Below are 16903 nucleotides of genomic sequence, written 5' to 3'. Positions count from 1 at the left end.
CCAAAGTCCAAGTGACTTATTGAAATGGTTTATTTTTGATACGTACTTATCAAACAAGACAAAGAAAAGCAGCAGGTCCTGTTTTAAAAAGCTTGAATTAAGCTTGATTTAAATAATCCTTAGTTTATGAAATGAGTTGCTGATTAATCTGTCCATCAATTAACAAACCCATGTATTGTTGTTCTTCTTCATACTTGTTTTGTTTTGTAAGGAGTAGCAATACAAATGAAGGAAGGAAACTTGATGAACTTAGAGGAAAACTGAAGAAGAACAAAAGAGGATTTTCAGAAAAACAGGAAGTAAGGAAAGTGAAATAAGGAACCAGCAGAACATAATGGAGGGATGAGGAAGCTACCTAAAGGTAAAAAACAGGTAAATAAATGGACTAATACCATAATCCAATCATAAATCTGTGTCTATAGCACTTCCTTTATGTATTAAACTTCAAATTCAACTTCCTTCTTAGGGCTTTTATGTATATGTGCCACTTGGATATACTGGAGTATGTTCACCTTTATCCCTTTTTAGGATTTACTCTTAGTACTCTTCTTAGTAGTAATCCCATTTCTTCTAATCCTCCCTCCTCCTCCATAACATGCTTCCTCACACAAACACACACATGTAGCCTTCATGCTCTCATGTAGAGCAGCAGCCATTCATGTTGTTGGACTACTGCTGTCGTTGTTTTGGATTCACACTCATCAAACGCCATGGACCCCTCTCCCTCAAGACCACACCCAGTGATACCTGGGTAAGGACATTGCAGGATGTGGGAGAGTGTGTTAGGATAGCGAGGATTAAGGAGTGTGTGTTAGCTGGCTCGGTGCACAGTGAGGTGTTTACAACATGCCGTTTAAGTGAAAATTGGTGCTCATAATCAACTGCTTTTTTCATAATTTACAGTTATATCCCAGCTTTTTTCACTGTTATTTTATCATTACAGTTATAATTTTAAAAAATCAGATTATTATATGTTTTAATGTCATTAGACTGCTGTTTACCTGTTTTAAGCATGCTAATGTGTAATCAACCAAAATTCAGTTTGGGGGAAATCTAAAAGCTGGTTTCTATTGCATTTTAATTTTAGTCTGTGATCAGTCTAGTCTGGAGTTGAAAAACAAACCGGGGCTAGCCGAGGTGTTTAGCTGACTCCGAGGGAATTAGCATGAGCTCAGCTGCTTTTCTGACCTGTCTGACTACGTGGTTTAGGTGGGTCAGAAAATGAAATGTGGGACACGGTTAAATTACTCTTACAGTGTCACGACACTCACTGGAATTATCCTAATACATTTGCATGCTCTTTTATCCCATTCCACTTCTCAATGCTGCTAATTTTTAATTTGGAGGTAACATGGAGTAAATTAGGGGGAAGCAAAGAGGAGGATGAACCTTACACAGTTAAAAGTGGAGTCTGCAATTAGAGAGACATATTGTGGATATGCGAACTCAACACCTCACAAATAATCCCTCCAGATTTACCCTCCCACTCCATTTCTTTTTATACGTTCATGCTGGAATAGTGTATAGGTGTTGGATTAGATTCACCTCACCTTTAACGCACGATAGCCCCATAAATTAGATGTCCACTAATAGATATAAGAATGATCCCCTGTGCTTGTTGAACTTGTTACTGTCTCACGCTCCGGGCCAAGCACACTGCGGACTGAAACATTGCAATGGCAGCTTTTTGTTGCAGACATGAAGCTCTACAGGAAGGCAGGATTCACCTTCTGGAACATAAATATCATAAATGTCATATATATACATCCACAAAGGCACGAGGATATGCAGCTGTTTTTTTGTTTTATAGGGCTAGACTGTAAATGGAATGTCTTTGTGCTTTGAACATTTTGTAGGATATTACAGCCATTATAAGAATTGGATTTTGTGTTTTGGTGCATAAATAACAGTAACAGTTATACATTGGAAGAAAAGCCAATATTTAAACGTATTAAAGTATATGTAAAAAACATTTAATATACAATATATATATATATATATATATATATGAAATAAATGAATTTTACAACAAACATTTATATACCAAAAATATGAAACATTTAAGAAATGACAATATCGGGAGTATAATTTGAGTTTTACAAGTGGTTGCATTGTGTGGAAATGGGAACAATTTAGAGAGGGGAAAGAAAAAGGTCCTTGGTCTTTCCCTTTTTTTTGGTCATTTTATAGACTGAAGGATTAATAATTCAATAAAAAGTAGCTGACAGTTTAATCCGTAGGGTAATCACACAACTCAATGTAGTGAAAGTTATGAATCTTATCAGCGCTGTTCATCGTTGTTTGCTTTGGCACAGGTGTAACTAATCAGATGACTCCACTTCATTAACCAGGTGCCAGAGATGATCGTTAATAATCTGATCATTTACACCTGTGTTTGACAGCAGGAATGTCAGCTGGGAGGAAAAGGTCTTTTATCTCTCCTCTCAGGAGGTCCTGTAGCATATTTCCTGTAGAGGCTGCAGTTAATCATAAATCAATAAAACTAGGCTTTAGCAGGCAGGCTGCTGTCTGACTGTACTCTCATCAGCGATGAAGGGAAAAAGGAAAAGGGATTTGTATAGCTTTGGGAGACACAGAATGCACAAAATAACGATGTTAAAGTAAACATCTCCAAATATAGAGCTTTCTTGTCAAATTAAAATCCCTGACATAATGTCAAGGTATTTTCTTATAGTCTTGTTTTCTCTGTTGTTACCTTGTTTATTTGAAGAAAGCATCTGTGGATGGTTGATATAGGACATTGAATTTCTGCCACCCATTGATTAAAGGCTCTCGCTTTTTTAGCTGTCAAATGCGGGAAATATTATATAAATATGTAAAGATGGTTGCAGAAAGAACCAGTAAATAGTATTTTTCAATATCAATAATTGAAAGATACTTAAAAGACACTATCCGTTCCTCACCCTCAAAATCTTTAAACTACAGGGATCCTGCTGCTTTCAAAAACAAAGCCGGTTTCATGTGATATTGAAAGCCCCAGCCCAACAGGACAAATCTTTCTCCGTCTCCTCAGGTCGTCCTGCAGAATCTGTTGATGTGCATGGTGTGCTTCTACTCTCTCTACTACGTCGTGGTCAGTCTCTGCATAGGACTGCTCAGGTACAAAAACTGCAACTCATAGTGAAGCCTTGGCCTTTTGCTCCTACGAGAAAGTACATTTCAAACAGAATGAATAAGAACCAAAGTGGATTTTGCATGTTTATCATCTCCTGCTGTGTCTCCAGGGTTCATGAGATCAACAGCTTGTTGGCTCCCTTTGACTACACAACACAACCGTCATGGCAGAGCCCCAAATACCTTGGTGAGTAGCATTGGTGCAATGTAGGTTCACTCCAGTACTTCTATTTTAAAGGTGCTACTTTATTTAGTATTTAAATTTTATACTACTTTTTACTTCTACATATAAGGCTGAGGTTCCCTGTAGGATTATACTGTATCTTCAGACATTGAAAAGCAGCCTAAAAGCTTGTAAGGGATATTAATGGTTTAAATATGGATAATGTTATTAGCTAGGAAATATGAAGCATACACTTTCTCCCTTAGTGAGCCAAAATTCAAACTTAAAGGTGGGCCATGGGCCAAAATTAATATGAATTGAAATGCCTTTTGGCTGTGGGTCACTGTCTCTGCATCCCATTTTTCTTCTTACCTAACTTGCACCAGACAAAGGGTCACTATTCATCGGTCCTGGTATATTTCATGCTGGCTCACCGGGGAACTTTCAAAAGACGAGAGCCATTATTAATGGATAATGTTGATTGGTAAAACCTGTGCTATAACAATGGGTGATTCTAAAGCAGATTAGAAATTCAAAACGGCATGTGTTGTTTTCTCTCTTCCTCCCTGCAGTCGGTGTTATCTCCACAGAAGTGACCTATATTTTGGGAGGCCTGGTATTCGCATGGATTGTAGAGGAGTGGGTTTGGGATTATGCCATAACAGTCACACTGCTGCATGTCGCGATGACGGTAGCAGGTAATAAGACACACACACACACACACACACACACACACACACACACACACACACACACACACACACACACACACAAGCAAAAACAGCTGATAGGATTGGGGGCCTGGTAATGTAACTGGAAATGGTGTCAGTGCTTCAGAAATGTATTGGCACTCACACAGGCCCTATCCATTAGTGTCTAAGAGTTACAGTAACGGCATATATTTCTGAGAGCTATTTAGCCAACATTGAAAGATGTCTAGCAGAATATTGACTTTTAAAAATGCTGAACTTAATAGAGCAAAAATTGCTGAACTTGTATCATGTGTTCACCTGTAGCTATACGGATAATGTGTAGTATGTTTTTTTTACATTTAACACAGTTTCTATGTTCCCGCAGTGATGTCAGACTTCCCTTCAGCTGAGCACTGGTGGATAGCTCTGGGTAAGGTTACCACGTTCTTCTTCTTCTTTTTAAAGACAGCTGCTGGATACCTCTGATTGATCTCTTTTTCTAATTTATGTAATCCCTCTTCGTGCAGGTTCAGGCCTGGTGATGATGATATTTGCAGGACAGCTCACAGCCTATAAACTCTTCAGGAGCAACTTTGTCTACCCAGCTGAACTGCAGAACTTCTAATGAACACAATGAGGAAAGCTTTTAAATGGCTTACTGCTTAATCTCAGCCCCTGATACATCCCAGTGGGTAAACTGATCAAAGAGTTGTGCTATGTTTATGTTAACATTAGAAAGAGCAACTACGGTATATCTATCGGGAATATAAAGCAACCACAAATAACATTTCTCTTTCTCTGCTAAATAACTTTGTTTATAGCTAATAGTCACATCCCTCCTTGTACAAATGGCCCAACTTTGTCTGTTTTCTAAAGCATATTCTGTACTGTTTAAATATTGTTTTGTATTGTTTCTTTACATACCTCCTACTATAATATTATCTCAAGGCCATATAAGAAATGACACCTGTAGCATTCTGTAAAAAATATGACCAAGGTACAAAAAAATCGAATGACTTAGTTAATTTAGCAGTTTTAATTTGTGTGTTATATTCATGTGTCATATGCCAGATTTTTTGAGTGTAGGCTTATATTGTTTTATGCTGATAATGAAAAGTATTACCTGTATTGAAATGATGATTGTATACTACATAAAATTGGATTTACATTAAATACTTTAAGCAACATGATTTGTGTGTGTTTGTGTCTGTAGGCTATAAATAAATAAAATTATAAGAGCCCTGGCCAAGGTGGTCCTTGCCTTGGTAAAAAGTATCCATAGCCCGGTATGACATATTTTGAAAATGCTCAAATATACAACTGGAAAATATTTTGAGAATATGTAGCAGATTATTGTGCTGCACATTGATTCATATAATAAATCAATCTTGCAGATTGATTCATAACAAATGTTGTACAAACCCTCTTGCCCATAATCCATAATATGTTTTATCTGTATATTATGAATGTGAATTGTGAAGAAAATACCTTAAACTGTAATGGTCAAGGAAAATAATTTGCCAACCGAAAGTAAGATACATATTTTTTGAAGCATCATACTTTATTTTAGATGGCATGTTTGTATCTTGCATTACAAGCTGGTGGAATAGAGGGAAACAGTGACAGTTGTTGGCCCTGTGTGTTGGTGTTCGGATCAGGGGGTCACAGGTTCAAACCCCACAGCAGTCAGCATGTCGTTGTGTCCCTGGGCAAGACACTTCACCCCAAATTGCTCCTGTGGGGATTGCCCACAGTATTGAGTATGCAAGTTTCTTTGGATAAAAGCGTCTAACATGTAATGTAAAATATCATATTTGAAAACATTAAAAAAGGAATAGAGGGAAGCAGTGACAGTTGTTTGGCCCTTCTGTGCTGCCCACTAATTGTTGAGTCTCGTTTGTTATCAAAGTCAAACCCCGCCTTCTAGCGGTGCCCCAAACCTGAGCGCCAAAACAATTTACACATTACATTTACCTTCAAAGCCACCTTTTATATACTAAATAAAGCTAGCTCTGTTAGCGTAACCCACCAACCGACTGAATGTCAGGACAAAACGGGTTAGTGTCCAGTATCCGGATGTTAATAAGCGCTGAAGAGCGGCTAAGGAGGACACACTCCACGGTAAGTTATCACGTTGAGGAGGGTTACAACGGCTAGCGTTGGTTAGCATGGCTAGCGTTAGCCAACTAGCTGTCCATGTGAGTGAGAGCCACATGTAGGGGAGAGCGGGGTAATGTGGGACACCGGGTAATGTGAGACACCCGCTGTAACTAGGCAAAGAAACAAATTTGCGGTCATGTGACCATAATGTTTTCAACCCCTTCCCACCCCCCACTTGTCATGAAGGAGAAGTTGGTGCTGGTTCTGTGGTAAGTATTTTTTTTCACAAAAATGTGTTTGTTGCATGTAAAAGTAAATTTTCTTACTGCGAACGTAATCAACTGTAGTATCAAAGCAAATTGATTCAGGTTGAAAAACTTATATCATACATGTTGATGAACTTCCAACATATAAAACCATGTGATTGATGCTAGTTAAAGATTAGCCTGAATTGCCTAGAGATGTTGTTTTTTCTAAAATGGTGGCTGTGGGGTAAAGTGAGACAGATGCTGTGGGGTAAAGTGAGACGCTGACTCACTTTACCCCGACATGAAGCACAAGTTAAGTTTAGTCTTATATATATTTTAGTCTAATATTACAATACATATGTTTTAATTTTAATGTCATAAACATTGTAGAAAAGTCATCATGCCAAGACGATACATCAGGACGACATCTTGGGGCCAAACACCCCTCACAGAGATGGAGAGTGCAGCTGCAGAGGTCATGCAAGGAAAGAAGTCCTTAAGACAAGCAGGAAAGGAACGAAATATCGACAAGACAACCCTCCAAAGATTCATTAAGAAAATAGAGAAAGGGAGAGTTAAATCAGTAGCCTGGGGTGCAGTAGCTGAGGCAGAAAGAATACTGACAGATGAGATGGAGGAGGAGCTTGCCCAACATTTAAAACAACTGGCTGACCAGTTCCATGGCCTTGCTCCAGTTAAGTGCCGTGAACTGGCATTTGAATATGCAGACAAAAACCATATCCCTGTCCCTGCCAATTGGATGGAGAAACAATGTGCAGGTAGGCTAGGGTGCGCAAGAGATCACATGATTCTGTAGGTCAACTTAGGCCAACTGATCTTGCCACAAAGCTTATCTTATAATAACGAATTGTCCACTCTTTAGGAGTAGAGTGGTTTGGCAGCTTTCTAGCCCGTCGCCATCTCTCTGTCCGAACTCCGGAGGCAACATCCCTGGGAAGGGCTACAGCCTTCAATAAGACTACAGTGGGGGAGTTCTTTACAAATCTGGCTGTAGTGATGGACAGGTGACAGAATTAATTCTTTAGTTGCAAATGTTTTATGGAGGCTTTACCTGTAAGATTTGGTTTTGATTCTGATAAGGTTCTTCCCTTGCCTCTCTTCTTTAACAGACACACATTTCCTCCACACATGATTTACAATGTGGATGAAACAGGCGTCTTTACAGTACAAAAGCCACGGCAGGTAAGCTACTAGAGAGCAGCAGACTGATACTGAGTGGCTTGTGATAATGACCAGCTAGCTATTGGCAGAATGCTGAAACTAATGCTATTAGTAATGTTGTGAGCCTGTGAACTAGAAAAAAATGAATGGACTGCAACAAAATAAAATGTACCTTTAGACCAATAGTAGCCTACTGATTGCACATGCCATTGATTCTAAACTTTCTACTTGATTCAGGTTGTGACAGAGAAAGGGAAAAAGCAAGTTGGTTCTATCACATCAGCTGAGAGAGGAGAACTGGTGACTGTGGTGTGTGCAGTGAATGCTGCTGGGAATGCCATACCTCCCATGTTTGTCTTCCCCAGAGTTAGGTTTAAGGACGACTTCATGATAGGAGCACCTCCAGGAGCCAAAGGTGCCTCCACCAGAACAGGATGGATGAACGAAGACACCTGGCCTGAGTTCCTCGATCACTTGATAAAGCACACTAAGTGCACTCCTGACCATCCCATGCTGCTAATCCTGGATAATCTGAGAGCTCACATCTCACTCAAGGCAGTGGAGAAAGCAAAGAGTAATGGTATTGTTCTGCTCACCCTCCCACCCCACACATCCCATCGCTTGCAGCCTCTCGACGTGACGGTGTATGGCCCGTTCAAGACCCTATACAGCCGAGCTCTTGATGGGTGGATGAGATCTAACCCTGGCAAAACAGTCTCCATCTATCAGATTGCAGGATTTGTGAACGAGGCCTTCTTGTCAGCAGTGACACACGCAATATCACCTCTGGCTTCAAGTCCACTGGGATCTTCCCATATAACAGAGATATTTTCCCTGAGGAGGCGTTTGCACCATCCATGGTGTCAGACCGGCCAAACCCTGAGCTGCGGCCTGCATCCACTGGTCCATCCACTTCAGATGATCCGGATGGTCCACGGCCTGCAGATTATCCACCCCCTGCAGATGAAACACCTGCTGCAGATGCTATTCCACTCGCTGATGCTATTCCATCCACTTTGCATGGTCCACATGGATGTGCCTCGCCAGCTGTCTCACGATCTGGATATGTGTCTCCTCAGGAAATCATACCACTTCCAAAATGTCCCCCCAGAGGACAAACAAAACGAAAGTGTGTGAAGACAGCCATCTTAACAGATACTCCAGAGAAGCAAATCATAGAACAGGCTTATGAAGAGAGACAAAAGAAACTGGCAGGGAAAAAGCAAAATAGCAAAGAAAAGGGAAAACCGAAAAAGAAGGCACCCAAGAAGAAAATCATAGATAGCAGCTCGGAGGAGAGTGATGACCCTGTCCCATTTGAGGATGATTTTGAGAGCTCTGAAGATGAGAGGAGTGACCCCGGAAACAAAGATCTGTCCGTGGGTGACTTCGTCCTCGTCAACTTTGCCACAAAACACCTAAGTATCCGTTATGTTGGCATGGTTGAGAAGGTTGAGGGGGACGAAATACTAACCCAATTCCTCAGAAAAACCCAGGGAAACAACAGAGAGTGGGAGAGACCCACGTTTGCTATGAAAGAAAAGGATGTGGCACATGTTCCTAAAGGTGATGTGGTGAAGAAGCTGCCTCAACCTAATAGGCCTGGAGGAACAACACGGAGAGAGCAACTCTTCACCTTTCCCTGTAACCTGCAGGGCTGGAATGTAGAGTAGGCCTTGTTTAAATATGCAGCTGATGTTCATATCATATCGTGTTCTAATCTAACTGGTTAAATGGTTAATTGAATGTTTATTAAAGCACTTTGAAATATATTATGTTGTATTTGACTTTGTTTGGAGTTACTTTGTTTAAAAAATGTGCTAAATTGACCAATCCCCATGATTATGTTGCGCATCCGACATTAGTTTTGGAATGTGTGGTTGTCAATCTATCTGTCAGGATTCTAACTGTTACAACATGTGTTGTTTTGGTAGTTTAAAAGTGGAAAAGGTAAGTGGTTCACTTTACCCCCTTGATTTCTCTAGTCTGTCTCAGTTCACCCCTTAGCTGGGGTAAAGTGAGACACAAGACCACTTTTTAAAAAACAATCATATTTTCACTGCCCTTTGTCCTGAAGACATTCTGATCATTTCCAGTGCTAGGAAACATCCTGAATTAATGGGAAATGTGTAAATTTTACTGATATATCATTTTAGCTCGCCTACAGGAGAGCAAATGTAAAAAATGTCTCACATTACCCCGCTCTCCCCTACATGTAGAAAACACACTGACGTTTAAAATTCACATTTCTGCCGCCTGGTATTTTAAGTATTGGTCTTTATATTGAGTTTAATAAGCGCCAGCCTTTCCTAAAATTAATACAAAAATATTATAGTTTTTGTTGAAACGGTTCACGATTACTTTAAAAGAGGCTAACGGGGACACTCACAGGTTAATAGGGTAATAAAATAATTCACACACAAAGATGATCATGAAACTCCATGAAACAATGCATTATATGTTGCTAACTTTTACAATTGAGGAAAAATTGACAGAAGCAAATAGTCATCGTGTAGAATATAGATATGGCCTATTGTAAATGTGTATTTTGGATGTTTCCTTTCTACTGGTCTGAAAGGATACATGTCATGGATGCAAAATAGGCCTAATTTTAAATGGACAAGTGCATGCAATTATACATGTTGTGTACCAGTTGAATACTGCAAAGTAAAATACTACATGTATACTTTATATTATATTATATATTTGTGTAACTAGTGCAGATACTCAGAAGCTAAGTTTCCTCCTGAATTGTAGCACATTGTTGCATGCTTAAAAAAAGATATACACTTTAGCTCGTGTTATTCTTAACAGTGATTTCACACACAGATGAAATTGTTACAGTGTTGAGATATTTCAGGGCTTTGCTTGCCGTTTGTAGACTCCGTTTGAGCAGCTTCGCCAGCAGATGAGTGATGTCTTGGGAGATCAAGGCATCCTGAAAGAGGTGATCCAACCTGGAGATGGCCCTCCTGTTCCTGAAAATGCTTCAGTAATAGGTACAAATACAATTTTTTAAATAACATTTCTGGCACAGTTTGCTGAATTATTTCACCCTGCCGCAAACTCTACTTCTTCCACAGCCCATTACTCTGGTTTCCTGGAATATTCTGAACAGCCTTTTGAAACCACCACAAACCTCAAGTACCCCCGGATGATGAAGTTAGGAAAAGGTCAGTGATTTTTGTGCAGGTTCAATAGAGTTCTCCTTAATAAATAAAAAAGAATAATCATTTCTGAAATGATCTTAAACAGATTTGACGCTGGCGGGACTGGAGCTGGGTCTGATGACCATGAGGAAAGGAGAGTTTTCTCGATTTCTTCTCCAGCCTAAGTACGCCTACGGGGAAATGGGCTGTCCTCCGCTCGTCCCTGCTGCTGCAGTGATTCTGTACGAGGTTCATATCCTCGACTTTCTCGACTCTGGACAAGTGGACGACTTCATCGCAATGAGCCCGGTAGGAAAACTTCTGGTGTCTTGTTGTTGCAAGGTCAAAAATCCCACAAGACATTTTCAAGCCACTGTGCTTATGTCATATAAGAGAACATTTCTCTATATTTTAGTGACTAATGTTGTATCAGTACCCTGAAATGTATCCTTTTCAATATCAGCCACTGTTCTTTTCACAATGCAGAATAAGAGAAAAAAATGCTTTGTAGATGTTCTGTTTGTATTATTGGCTACTTTTCCTTTCTCTTTTGTCTCCAGGAGGAGCAGAACACGGTTCCTCTGTCTATGCTCCTCGAGGTTGTCGACACAGTACGCAGCTTTGGCAACCGTTGCTTCAACCAGAGTCGCCATTTCAACGCCAAAGACCGCTATAGACAGGTACATCTATTTTCAAGGAAGTCATTGCCTTTTTTTTGGTATATTTGTTAAAGTAAGATTGTATTTTGTAAGGTATTCTGTGTTTTCTGTCAACAGGGGACAACGCTGCTTGGGAACAGGAAAACACAGAGCGATGAAGAGAAGGGGAACATCAAGAAAGCACTTCTTCCTCTCTATCTGAACCTCTCCCTCACTGAGCTCCGTCTGGAGAGACCGCGCAAAGCCCTGAAGTACAGCAGCAAAGCCTTGGAGATAGACTCCGCCAACACAAAGGCTCTTTTCCGCAGCGGACAGGTCAGACGGGGCCTTTTTCTTCTCAAAACCATCAGTTAGAAATCCTCACAAGCTGTAGGGGTCTTTAACGCTCCTGATATTGAATGTTAAAGAATCACAGAGGAGTTGAAAAATAGGGATGATGTCAGAAGCAGACACAATAGATTCCCAATCCCCTTGTATTAAGATTATGTTGAATAAAGAACATTTGGTACATTTTCACTAAGATTTAACTATACATTTGCACATTTTAGGCACCTTGAGCCAAAGTTCTCACCAGTTAGCAAGTTGTTTTCGCTCTGAATTCGATATTCAAACTTTTGTTATCGCCATCAGGCGTATCTGGAGCTGCACGAGTACGACAGCGCCCAGCACTGCCTCATATCCGCTCGGGCAAAGAAACCCTTTGACACTGACATCAACAACCTGCTGAGGAAAGTGACAATGTAAGTTTAGAAGGACCCACAATTTGCATTTGTCTCAAGGTAAAAATAAACATATAAATGTTATACTTTCATTAAAGGTTTGGCTTTTTAAAAATGTCTTCACATGTGACTATTGTATAGCATATTTAATGTTTTAGTTTAAAATGGCCATGCTACCCTAGGCCTATAAATCACTCCATAAGATATGTATAAAAGGTTTTTGTGTTTTTTTTAGGTGCTATAAAGAAAGCTTGGACAAACAGAGAGAAATGTACTCCAAGATGTTCAGAAAGTTGAAGGGATGAAGAATCAAAGATGAGGAAAAGGTAATAACTCCTTTCTTCTCTGTGAGGTCATCAATATTTATTCAGTCTTAATCAATTGACCCAATTGTATTTGTCTGCAATGCTCAACTACAGCCCCCATGATTCTTAGCAACAGTTGAAGTATCATTAAACCAATCATTTTTGACTAACCTATCTTTTTTTAAGTGCTCAGATGAAACTTAGATCCACATTTAACTTAAAAAACGGCATTGTGTTTGTTTATTTTTGAAGGGATGGACTTTATATGTCAAATGTCTGTGTAGCAGATGTAACGGACACACTTCAAGCAAATCCTCTCCAGTATTGTGAATTCTGAAAGTGACACCTTTTTGTGTTTGTCCAATGTTACAAAAGGAACAAATCTGGTTCAAATGCCTCCTTCATTTCCTCTCAAATAATAAGTGAAATTCTTTAGATTTCTTCAAAGGTTTGTTGATATAATGGAGCTCAATGTTTTGTTTGAGTAAATCCTTAATATAATTAGCTTTCACCTCGATTCATTATGAAGGCTGGAAGAACATTTTCATGAACATCTTGAATCTTGAATGGCTAAATGTTTGCAAAAAGATGCTACCTCATTAGATTCTGTTAATACATACTATTTGCTGAGGTGTTAAATATGTGCATGGAGTCTGATCACTCTTAAGGTGGTAATGATGACAAAATCAAGTCCCTTTTTTCAAGATATCTTGCCTATTTGAGATTTGTTGGAAATAGTGTGTTCATGATCAATTGTACTGTTTCTATATCATTGTTTTGTGTTGTTCTGAATTAGTTTGAAATAAATTACCTCATTTGTAAAGGAAGTATGATTGTCAGTGTAAATGATTTTGTATATGTGGTGAAAAAGGAATGGATTCCATGTGAAACCACCATATTTTTTTTGCTGAAAATATTTGAGGGCATGAACACATTGAAATGTTTTCAATTTTGTTAGATGACAAAAACAGAACAGACCGAGTAATATGACACAGTGCAAGATTCTTAGACATATTTTGCATATCTATTAAAGGTTACTAATTGTTGATTGCACCAATAAACACCATGGGGTGCTCTTGGCCAATCTCTGCCTCCAGAATGGCCCCCTGATCATCAATATAAATTTGATTTAAGAATCAGAGACGGGTTTATTGCCAGGTAGGTTCACACGTACGAGGAATTTGACTTGATGTTATGGTTCATACATAAAATATAAAACTTATTTTTAAAAAGTACATTTTAGACAAGACACTAAAGGTACATTTTGTTTGTATTATTTAATTTTAAGATTTTGGGCAGTTTTACTCCCATGTTACATTTTCTTTTACCCTAGGAAAAAAACGATCCAGATACACATTTAGGTGTTTATTTTTACGACACATTGGGCCACATGAGGAAATATTCTCATAAATATCCCTCATATTTTATCTTAATTTTTTTGTTCTGCTGTAGATTTTAATCTGTTTTTACCCAGGTGTGCTTAAGGTGCTTAATGATGAATACTAAATCCTGAATTAGAGGGGCGTGGCCATGTTTATTATTAGCATAGGTAACGCCCCCTTGACACTAAGGGCTAGTGGTGTGCCGTGTGCAAATACTCAGCACATGCTCAGGAATTAAGGAGATGCTACCAAAACAAGGATGTAAGGAGAGCTAAAGCAGTGCACGTGAGGTAGGTGCTCTGTTCCCAATGTTAAAAAGTAACTACATTTACTCAGGTACTGTACTTACAATTTCAATGTACTTATAATTTACTGGATTAATTCATTTCATGTTACTTGATGCTTCTACTTTATAACAGATCAGAAGTAAATGTCATTTTTACTCCACTACTTTAGTTACTTTGAAAATTCAGATTGATAATACATAATATTAACCACAAATATAATAATATGTATAATGGATGCAACGAAGTATTTGAGGTAATTGAAATTAGCTCCAACTTTACCAGCAGCAACATTAAATTGACATACTATCAATGCTTACCTAATATCTACTATACTTAAAGTATATGTTGATAATAATATAACTGATATTTTAGTATCTTCTTTTACTTCTGTTAAAAATAAACAGTCAACATGTATTTCTAGAGTGTCAGTATACTTCCTTGAGGAAAACCAAATGCATCAGAGACCAGTGTGTGTTCATATATAATTGTAATAGTCATTACGTAACATTGTACTACTAAAAATATGACATTTTATATGGCTGTTGACTTTTTCTGATTTATAGAGTTATGCAAAGAGGCATCCAAAATTCCCTCTGTAAAAACCTTTTGATTCTTATTTATCAACAAAATGAACCAGATATATGGAACCTGGTTTCATTCACTTTTTGAAATGTGTTCAAATCAGCACATATTTTATAAGATTGTTCTTCAATCTTATAAAATAAGATGTAAGTACTCAACTGGTGAAATCTCATGTTGGTATTGATACAAATCCCCCAAAACTAATTTAGATGTTAGATATTTGACATCCTATCAGCAATTTAAAGAATATGTTTTTAACATCATTATCATTATTTGCAATGTCTTGATACACTGCAGCTAAAAATACATCGCGTTTTAATGAACAACAATCATTGGCTTTCTTAGTGATTTAATGCTGGTTGCAGTCACAGTAATTGGTGATTGCATTCACCTGAATGCATACCTTTCCTCTTCAAAAGGCATACAGAATCCCTGCATTTACATAATGGCTGAAAAACCTTTTTGATTATTGCAAGACAAATGAAAGGTTAAACTAATGGAAATATATGTATCTCTTGTTTATTTGGAAATATAACCATTACAAAAATAAATGTGTTAATTGTTTAATTATGACGCTTGAAGATATTCCAAACCCCCCCCTGCCTTTGTGGTGGCATATTGTTGTCCTCATTAACTTCCCTCATCCAGCCTCACAACATGCTGCCATATTGTGTGAGGCAGCATGAGTCGCAGAGTCACAGGGAAACTAGTGATTTGTAGTGGCTAGACAGACGGAGTAGCGGGGGATCAGACGGGCGGAGGGGCAGATGGAGGAGCAGAACAATCTCATTGACCGCTTTGGCTAATCCCAGTCTTGTCCCAGTGTGGGATTGTTTTACCATTATCTCCCAGCATATGGCCAATAGAGCTGTTGCGGGAACTCTACCTAAACATTTAATCTTTCCCTTTGTTAAATCAATCATTATATCCTTTTTACTGTAATGACAAGTGGCTTTCCTATCATATTGACTGATTTAATTATAATATACATCCTGAAATCAAAGTACAACACATGGATAGTACATGAAGTCGGTAAACTCATTTTTTCCTAACACTAGAAAAGCATAACTATTGATGAATACAAATGTCTTTTACTTTTACAGGTCATGCTCTCTAAAAGACTGTGGGACTAGTTGCAGACACAGGAGGACAGGATGGTCTCCAGACTGGCCTACTACCTTCATCTCAGGTGAGAAATTAGACAGTGGGTTCAAAATCATTTTAATTTCTGTGTGTATGGCTTGCTCCCATTTAGATTAATGTTACTGTTTGGGTGTTTAGATTCTTACAAAGGTTGGCATTTGTTCCATGCCATAATAATTGTCAATTTTCAGCAACACATTGTTAAACACTATGACATTTGTATGTTTATTCAGAGCTTTGGTTTACAAAAAAAGGGAGGTGCATAATAAAAGAACATACGTTATGGGCAAGTAAAAGACGTTTGACATGAGTTTTTATTTACACTGCATTTACATGACAGCTGTAGTTACCAGTACTTTATCCTGTTGCAGGTGAACCTATTCCAAACTCATGAACTATAATGAAATAATGACAATATTTTTAAACAACCACCTGGACCTTGTCATGTTTCACGTTGTAATTGTACTACATTGAAACCATAAGCCGACATTTAGAGTTCAGATTACACGTACACATTACTATGTTTTGCCTTATAAATGTTATTGTTTCTTTTAGCTGTATGCTACTTGACATACCCAAAAAGGGGGAAGGATGTGTATGGTAAAGCTTTTTAAGGGGTGTCTTAATCAGAATCTGCTTTATTTCTTTGGTGTTTCAGTGCGTCACATAAACATGATAAGAAAAACGATTGTAAACATTCAAGCAATTCTTTCAAAAATAAAGAAATATATAATAGAATTACAATGAAGATATGAATATTATTATTATTATGAAAGATCTGTGCAGTTAGTGGTTTTTCAAGAGATGTGCGTAGGTTAAAGTACAAAGTAAGAATATGCATTGTAGGCTAAGTAGGTATAGTTCCAAAGATGTGCATTAATGAAACGCTGATGTGTTAACTAAATAAATAGGTGAATTATGTATAAGTAAGTTTTTTTTTTATGTAAACACCCACCACAATACTTATTTCAAATAGCCATAATTAAAGCATTGCACCAGGAAGTAGCCGGTACATCTTTTGAGCAGGAGGGGGCGCCACGACCAATACAAAATCACCCCTGCGGTTTAAACCAATCCCTGTGAAGCGTTGTATCTGTAACCACCGCCCCCTCACAGAAGTTACGGAGAAGGAAAGACTAGAAGCAGAGGGAGAGTTT

At 38.4% G+C, this 16903-nt stretch overlaps 2 protein-coding genes across 15 annotated transcripts in view; both read left to right on the top strand.

Moving 5' to 3' along the window:
• Nucleotides 1-5177, top strand: part of tmem244 (transmembrane protein 244) — a 73783-nt gene extending 68606 nt beyond the window's left edge. For 7 of the 9 annotated variants that reach the window (XM_079644704.1, XM_079644703.1, XM_079644701.1 and 4 more), the window contains 7 exons: nucleotides 212-372; nucleotides 626-751; nucleotides 3035-3120; nucleotides 3246-3322; nucleotides 3871-3996; nucleotides 4376-4420; nucleotides 4518-5177. In XM_079644704.1, the coding sequence (XP_079500830.1) occupies nucleotides 343-372; nucleotides 626-751; nucleotides 3035-3120; nucleotides 3246-3322; nucleotides 3871-3996; nucleotides 4376-4420; nucleotides 4518-4615 (588 nt within the window). In that variant the 5' untranslated portion in view covers nucleotides 212-342 and the 3' untranslated portion in view covers nucleotides 4616-5177. The remainder of the gene's footprint in view (nucleotides 1-211; nucleotides 373-625; nucleotides 752-3034; nucleotides 3121-3245; nucleotides 3323-3870; nucleotides 3997-4375; nucleotides 4421-4517) is intronic. The other 2 variants (XM_079644702.1, XM_079644706.1) reach the window with 2 other exon arrangements.
• Nucleotides 5178-5894: 717 nt separating this feature from the next.
• On the top strand, nucleotides 5895-15939 carry fkbp6 (FKBP prolyl isomerase 6). Of its 6 annotated transcripts, none has more exons than XM_079643140.1 (9): nucleotides 5895-6111; nucleotides 10402-10519; nucleotides 10604-10693; nucleotides 10776-10978; nucleotides 11230-11349; nucleotides 11446-11643; nucleotides 11959-12068; nucleotides 12283-12373; nucleotides 15707-15939. In XM_079643140.1, the coding sequence occupies exons 1-8, from the start codon at nucleotides 6031-6033 to the stop codon at nucleotides 12350-12352; spliced, it is 990 nt and encodes a 329-aa protein (XP_079499266.1). In that variant the 5' UTR covers nucleotides 5895-6030; the 3' UTR covers nucleotides 12353-12373; nucleotides 15707-15939. The 6 variants fall into 6 exon arrangements, with proteins under 6 accessions (XP_079499266.1, XP_079499265.1, XP_079499263.1 ...); XM_079643139.1 differs by lacking the exon at nucleotides 15707-15939 and adding an exon at nucleotides 12605-13175; XM_079643141.1 differs by lacking the exons at nucleotides 5895-6111; nucleotides 15707-15939 and adding an exon at nucleotides 6143-6359 and having other exon boundaries at nucleotides 12283-13175.
• The last annotated feature ends 964 nt before the right edge of the window (nucleotides 15940-16903 follow it).

The sequence above is a fragment of the Notothenia rossii genome (assembly GCF_949606895.1).
Source record: "Notothenia rossii genome assembly, chromosome: 8".
Lineage (NCBI taxonomy): Eukaryota > Metazoa > Chordata > Actinopteri > Perciformes > Nototheniidae > Notothenia > Notothenia rossii.
Note: the sequence above shows the minus strand (reverse complement) of the source record. Positions and strands in the feature narration are given on the sequence as shown.

Bases quoted from the DNA above. Each gene is read 5' to 3' on its own strand.
- fkbp6 (XM_079643137.1), top strand. From the start codon at position 6,739: ATGCCAAGACGATACATCAGGACGACATCTTGGGGCCAAACACCCCTC. The intron at 7,364-7,468 runs GTGACAGAATTA...CTTCTTTAACAG, and splicing joins CTGGCTGTAGTGATGGACAG to ACACACATTTCCTCCACACA. The intron at 7,542-7,757 runs GTAAGCTACTAG...TACTTGATTCAG, and splicing joins CAGTACAAAAGCCACGGCAG to GTTGTGACAGAGAAAGGGAA.